The following is a 7,511-nucleotide window of genomic DNA, read 5'->3' as shown; positions in this document are numbered from 1 at the left end:
CAGCTGAAGAGGTGTTCAGAAGCTGCAGTGTCACAGGCTGTAATCAAAACCTTTACTATTCAATTTGCAACAACTTAATAAAAAAAGTTACAAAATACGCCCCCCCAAAAGTTTTAATTTAGTGAAATGTCCTGTATAAAAGTGGGCCACTTCTAGTTGGCTTAAAAGAAGTCCATAGCTGTTGGTCTCTTCTTCACTGATGTTGTAAGCTGTTTCTTTGTCTGAAGGACTCCTACTGGCGTACCTGCAGACAACTTCAGTACTCCATGAGGAGGCTTTTGTTCAGGATTGAAAGCTATCCGAGAAAGTCCTTCTGGGCTCACCAAGATACTCTTGTCTGTCTTTTTAAATTCTGTTAAATAAAAAAAAAAAAAAAAGAAGTGAAAGTTATTGGAATTTTAGGCAGTTCTACAGCTCTTCAATGTCCCGATCACCCAAACAGTAGAAAGCACCATGGAATCTGAAACCAGGAATCTGAAAACCCTGGTTTGGCAATGGTGGTGTATGCATGTGGGGTGGGGGGGAAGCAGGAGCCCAAAAGAGGCCAGGACCTGAGTCTACAGCTCCTGATGATGCCTTCTCACCTGCCAGAACACTGATACCTCAACTGTGTTCTATGGACTGACTGGTGGCCTGCAGGGAACTGGATGGTCACATGGAGCTGTTCTTTTTTCCAGCTCCTACATTATCACATTAAAAATACAGCTAAATACCTTGCTCACACCTCTTTTCCTGAAGTTGCCATGCTTGTTCTGTAATTAAGCAGGAAAGGAGATACAATGCAGATTGAGAACCCTTATTCTAGTCAGCCTAGTAAAATGTTTTTGGAAGGAATTATTGGGGAGGGGGTGTGTGAAATGTGCTGTTCTTCCCATTTTAAAAAATCCAGTCCTAGCAATTGCAATTAAGGACAATTGCTGACCAGAAGGCTTAAACATTCACCTTCCTCATGAAGCTGTATTATGTATACAGGCATGCATGCACACACACACTTTACATTAGCAAAATTATACACACACATACACACCTATTGTAACTCCGATTTGAAATATTAAATATCCTAATAAAAGCCTTGCCTAATTCCACTAAGGGTCAGCATCAAGAAAAAGAACAGAAGCACAATCTTTGTATGTGTCCAGTGTGGATGGGTCATACTTATATGTTACCATCATTAACAGCAGAGGCAGTTAAGATAAAAGTGGAATTGTGCTACAGAACTTGTTCTCCTACTATGACACATGCACCAAGAGTAGTTCAGAGACTCTTCTGTTTGGAGGCAGCTTTTCCTGAATAGCTCTCTTATGACAGTTAACCCAAGCAAAACAAAACAAAAAAATACAAAGAGGGGCGGGCAGGGAAGAAGGACATGAAGTGTTTGGAGTTACTGAATCCAATGCTCATGCCCACGAGGCATCAATCTAACTTCATGGAATCATGACATCTCCATTATCTGGCCTAGAGGGTCCCAGGTTTTAGTCTCTCTGCTAGATGGGCCTTGGGTCCATAAACTATACTAAAATCATGACGCATCTTCTGAACCACGCAAGGCAATGGAACCAGAACTTGTGCATACAGTTACCATGCTCCCCTTTTGCCTTTCCTCCCCCCTACTAAAAGAGAGAAGGCACAGACTCACCAGTAGTCATGTTCTTATTCAACCCAAAGGTGACTTTTTTGGAACTGGAGGATTGCAGCTTGTTTAACTACAGAATAAAAACAAAGCAGAATAGGTCTGAACATTACATTCCTTCCTTTGCTTCCTAGGTGGGGCCCTAAACATTCCAGTTTCTTTTCCTCAATCTGATACCCTCTCCACTTGAACAGACTAGGCGCTGCAGCCCTTGCTCATTTGTTGCCATACTCTCCGCCATGAAAGAATGCATTTCCTTAGAAGAATACTCTTTAATGTCTACTAGAGAGTTTGCCAAGGAGCAAAAAAATTGGCTTCTGCATGCTAAGAACATTGGCCCATGGCATTCCTAGCCACTGGAGTGCAAAGGGTCTTAATAAATTATAACTTTAGTAGAGTTTAGAAGAGTTACTGGGGAAGGGCCCAGCAGCTTATATCTAAGAAGGATGTATTCAGAATCCTCCCTCTGTTACAAGTCTCTGTTTAACTAACCATGTTACATATATGCTCAGGAGACTAAGAGTATAGCGTGCATGTGTGTACCAGGACTACTAAAGCAGTGGTAAAATTTGGTTAAGGACACAAAGAAAGTTGTACTTTCTAATTTATCCCACAAATAAAAAGAAGACACAACCATAAGCCAAAACATCCAAGCCAAGGAACTGAGCTAAAGTTGTGAACAGTTGTCTCTGGTCTCAATCATTGGATTTGTAGCACTATACACATCCTTATAGCATATAGATGTACACCAGAGGTGGGCAAAATGCAGCCCACCAGGCCATTCTATCCGTCCCGTGGGGTCCCTAAAAAATTTAGAAAATCAACATTCATCTGCCTCTGGCTGCCTGTTATGCAGCCCTTGATGGCTTGCCAAAACTCAGTAAGCAGCCCTCCGCTCGAAATAATTGCCCACCTCTGATGTACAACCTGCCTCTAGCACCCCAAAAATGGTGCAAATGCTATAAAAATGTTCCTGTTCGAAACACGTGATCTGTAGCACTATATGCAACTTCTGAACATCTACATATAGTATTACAGGGGATCACTTGCTCCCTTTGCATCCCACAGTGTTCCCCCTCCTTCCTTTTACTCCTTTCCAAGGGAAAAGGAGAAAGGGGGGAGAGAGTGGGGAGCTCCATGACTACTTGCCAGAGAACAGAGCTGCAGGCCAGCCAGCGGTGGGGACAGCTGTTGCCAGGGGTAAGGGATTAAAATCCTATTAAACTCAGATGGCTGGTAGTCTTGAGTCCATACAAACTATGAAATGATGCTGTCAAAGTTGTCAAAATGCTAGCTATAACAGTTTCTCTTTTTTGTGCACTGGAGAAGACTCCCCTTGAAACAACACTTAAATCCCCCTGGGCAATTACATCACTGACTACTGAGTGGCTCCAACATGTCTGTTTTCCTCTCGTCTGTGGAGCCAAAATTTCTATCAACATATACAGTGCTAAGTATTTGTTAGGAGCCTCTGGGCCACAACTCATCTGGATACGATAGAGCAGACTGGAACTGCCTTCTCCATGGACTCAGGCACAACCCCTAGAAATGGGGATCCCAAAATATCTTGATGTGCTGAGCCATTTTAATTCAGATGAAACTATCATGCACTGGGGCCTAAGTCCCCTCAGCAAATTGCCCCTCAGCTTTTTGAATGCAGGTAGCAACGAAGTGCCTCTCTGAGCTCTGTAAACCACGCTACAAGCAAACCGCTTGTTCTGGAATATCCAATCAAGACACATTACCTGCAGGGATGCCCTGGTAGAGGAGATACTGCCTTTGGCTTTCCTGAAGAACACTGGCTTTGGTAAAGTTGTTTTTTCAAATTTCACAAAGTCATTTCCTGTCTTTGCTTTCTTCTTCTTCAGTGGAGATAGAGTGCCACCAATGTCCTGGGAAAGGAGGGTGAAAAAAATCAGCTTGGGAGGAAAGGGCAAGAGCCACCTGACGGATGGACAGCGCAGTGGTCCTGTCACTGGTGGCCAAGTTTAAATACTGTTTCAACTGAAAGCTAACTGGTGGTTGCCTGTTAGTTCCCAGTTTATATTTGTTTCCTTACCTCCAAGCGTGCTACATTTTGAAGTATTTTGTATCTGTTCAAAGGTGGCTCAGGGCTTACATCAAAAGTTAAATATCAAGAATGGAGGTGATCAAACTGTTAAGAGCCATGTCTGCACTGTCAAATTTGAGGTAATGCCATCATTTTTCATAACTGCAAGGTTTCTCTACCACCTTCCATATCCAACTGAGGGCTGCTTAGATTGACACATCTGCTACAGTCAAGAAGTGAGCAGGATCGCTTTTTCAGCAACCACTGAACTCTGCTCCTTTGGTCAGACAGAAAAGGGTTACCGCTGAGCAATACAAACACACTGTTCTTTCCTACGGAGGGCATATCCCAAACACATTTTTTTAGCCTGAAAAAGAACAGGAATGAAAACCAGTCCCTCTTAGAGATCACCAGCCACTAAGTTGCTGCCTTCTCCTCAGAGGCATGTTAAGCAATATCAGGCTAGATGGCAGAGGCAAAAAAAGCTTTACATTTTTGGTGACAGCTCTGTGGGGCACTAGCATCAGATCCACTAGAACAGGGATTCCCCAACTGTGGTACGTGTACCCCTAGGGGCACACAACATCTCTTGGGGGTACACAGGAGAAATTAAGTAATGGCAGATTTAGTTTTCATTATAATAATTGATATTTAAGGGGTTAAAATAAAACTTATGGTGGTAGGGGTATGTGGACAGCTGGTAAACCTGGAAGGGGGGTACACAATAAGAAAAAGTTTGGGAACCCTTGCACTAGAGATTCAAGTGAGCTTCTTCATCAAAAGAAAGCAGCAGTAAGAACTTGATAATACAGACTTCAAAAAAAATTTTTTAAAAGGTTACTTATTTTGTCATCTCTCCAATACTAGAAAAAGACAATTTATGTATTGGGGACACTGAAGCAAGAGCCTAGCTTGTCAGGTAGACCAACAGAACAAAATGTTTTTCTAGTAATGTTTATGCAAGCTTCTTTTAAACTGCATGGATATGAGATATAATCAAAGAGCATAAAATGGACCAAAAGTCACTAGGATATGAATGGGTAGACTGAGAGGGAGGAAAGGGACAAAAACAAAAAAAAACAAAACCCCCAAACAAAACCCCCCCACCAACAATCCTCCACCCTGAAACAATTCTAGTGAATATCTGCACATCCAAAACACCCCCACAAAACTGCAGGAGGGGAACAACCAAGATATCCTAGCAGACATCCTCCTCCCTCCAAGGGCATGTCTACACTGGCTATGCAGTGAACACAGGAATGTTATTTAGCAGCATGATCCACCCATTTGCTCTTGCTCTGCATGTACCAAACCTGAGATATCAGACAGTACCACTAATTCAATGTGTTGCTGAGAATGTACCTAGCATGTCTCAGAAATCTTTATCCTGGGAGTATATCTGCGGGGTAGACCCAAGGCTATGCTATACTGGCTGCTCCATCTCATTTCTGGGCTTTGGTGAGCACTGAGTGGGGAGCAAGGGGGTGGGAGCATGTTTTTCAGTGGTAGTTATGAGCACATTATGAAGGCACTACCAATAAGCCCAGACCACCTCTATTCATCACCAAAGCAAAGGCCCACCAGTCAGAGAGTAATCAGTCTATAAAAGAACTTGCATCAGTGAGAACACTTCCAGCCCAAAATAACCTCAGCACAGGCCTGGGAACAATGGATTCCCTTTCTGAGAATTTAACCCATTCATAGAAGTAATCTTGGAAGCACTGACTTCAGTGAAGATCACCACCCTGACTGCAGCTGTGTCCAGGTAATGAAAGAGGATAAATATGCATCATGAGATTGTCCCCAGAAGATATATATTGGCACTTGCCTTGAAAAGGAACATTTAAATAAATACAAGAAAGTATCCCTTAATACCAGACAGCTGAAAGCTAATGGGCCTGGCAGCAGCGTGGGGGGAAGGGAGGGTGGGAGGGGGAGAGAATCCAACTTGTCTGCTTACACTTGCTTTGCTTTTCTTGCAAGCAGTCTCAAGAACTCCATTGGTTTCCACAGAGTTTAACACCTCTTTTATCTTCCTCTTCTTTCTCAGGGCTGCCTTTTTCTGGTTCGAGGCCCTAATCCCTTCCAAGCTACCCAACCTTGCTTTTTTCTTCAATTTGACCTTTTTGGGCATTATGGATTCTGAGTCCTCTTTGCCTGTGAAGTTATTTAGCAAGCTCTCCTCTTCTGGTTTCATTACAACCTGCTGAGATAAACCATTTCTATTCATTAAGACCACTCCCATTTTTTTTTCCTCCAGTTTGGGAGTTACGGTGGCACAGGGGCTGGTATCCTCCAGGGCACTGGCATTAACTCCATTTTCATGTACTGATGTTCCATGAAGCATCAGTAATTTGGGAGCCTTTTTCCTCAGTCTTTTTTTATTCTGCACTATGCCAGTAACAGCATCCTGTGCACACTTATCATTGTCCTCTCCAGTGCTGATTGTTCCAATGTCCATCTCATTTGCTTCTCTCTTTTTCTTTTTCCTCTTACTATTTTCTGGCATGATGACCTCATTGGGTTCAGTGGGCTCAACTACATCACTTATGCCCCCCTCACTACTTCCATCAGCTGTGCCAGAGTCAGCACTTGGATTATTCTTCTTTTTTCTTTTCTTCCTCTTCTTCTGGTGTCCCAAAGCATCTTCTCCCTCTGCACTTGATGTTTCTTTTCCATCCTTCTCTGTAAGATGGGAAAAGGGAATTTTAACTTAAAATTGGGAAATGCAAAGACAAATGTAATATTGCTATCCTAGCCCCCGACTAAAAGCTATTCTGCTGGCAACTGGCCTGATAGTAGCTGTACAAGCAAAACTTGGTGTACAGGATTTTTTATCCCCAAGCCTATGAATGCTTTGCTTGTCTTTCCTCATACTGCTGAGTTCTCTATAGTTCCCAGTGAATGTCCCTGATCTGCATGGTAATGCATCTTCCTACCCCTCCAGGGTGCTGTCTTTCAGAGGGCTTCCTCCTGTTAAGCCTATTAAGAATCAGCTCATTTATCAGAAAGTTCTGGTAGACTTTCAGAGATATCGTGGCCATTTAAGTGCAAAGATGCTAGGAACAGCTGTAAGTTTTCATAGGTAGCTCCTCTGCCCCACCCTTTTAGCCCCTGATCACCAGTGATCCTGGTTCTCCCTGATAAAAAAAATCACAAATTCTCTGCTAAAAATATAATCAGTTTCTCTGCTAAAAACCACAAAATCTGTGATTAAAATTAAAGGCCCTGCCACAGCCCCCACCCCAGCCCTGCTGAGGCCCTGGGGGAGGGAAGCAGGGCGGAAGCTTGAGCTCGCAGCCTGCGCCAGCCCCTGGTACAGATCTGTGGGGCGTGGGTCTCCCCTGCTTTGCTGGGAGTGTGCGCAGTGGCGTGGAGTCAGCCCTCCCCCTTCCCTAGGCACTTATGGCCCCATCCTGCTCCCAGCTGGGGCCCTGCAGCTGCACATTGCGGCCTCAGAACCCAAGCCCCACCCAGCGGGCAGCAGCCCCAGCTCCCTCCCTACAGGGGTCTCAATCCCCCTCCCCTCCCCCACTTACCTGCTGGAGCTGCTCTGCAGGCTGCTTGGTGCCACATGCATGTCTATGCATGTGGTGCCCCCTGTCTTTCTGCCTTTCTCCCACTTCCTTCCAGCTCCCTGCAAGCTGGAAGTCTGCCAGCTTGCAGGGAGCTCATTACAAAATGGCAAAATCTACAGGTTTCTCTGATAAAAATGAGAAATCCATGTTTGCCTCTGGTAAAAGGCAAAATCCAGAGTTTACTGTTTTTCCGTGGGAAATGGAAAACCCGGATCCCTGCTGATCACCCACATTCTACCGGCATTCTTCTTTT

General features: G+C 44.1%; 1 protein-coding gene across 1 annotated transcript in view; it reads right to left on the bottom strand.

Moving 5' to 3' along the window:
* RRP1B (ribosomal RNA processing 1B) overlaps positions 1-7,511 on the bottom strand; it is a gene marked incomplete at its 5' end in the record, with an annotated part of 38,813 nt that overhangs the window by 9,982 nt on the left and 21,320 nt on the right. The window contains 4 exons of the mRNA XM_019557116.1: positions 164-352; positions 1,637-1,703; positions 3,376-3,522; positions 5,641-6,365. Of these exons, the coding sequence (XP_019412661.1) occupies positions 164-352; positions 1,637-1,703; positions 3,376-3,522; positions 5,641-6,365 (1,128 nt within the window). The remainder of the gene's footprint in view (positions 1-163; positions 353-1,636; positions 1,704-3,375; positions 3,523-5,640; positions 6,366-7,511) is intronic.

This window comes from Crocodylus porosus, unplaced genomic scaffold (genome assembly GCF_001723895.1).
Source record: "Crocodylus porosus isolate Cpor-Errol unplaced genomic scaffold, CroPor_comp1, whole genome shotgun sequence".
In the NCBI taxonomy this organism is placed as follows: domain Eukaryota; kingdom Metazoa; phylum Chordata; order Crocodylia; family Crocodylidae; genus Crocodylus; species Crocodylus porosus.
Note: the sequence above shows the minus strand (reverse complement) of the source record. Positions and strands in the feature narration are given on the sequence as shown.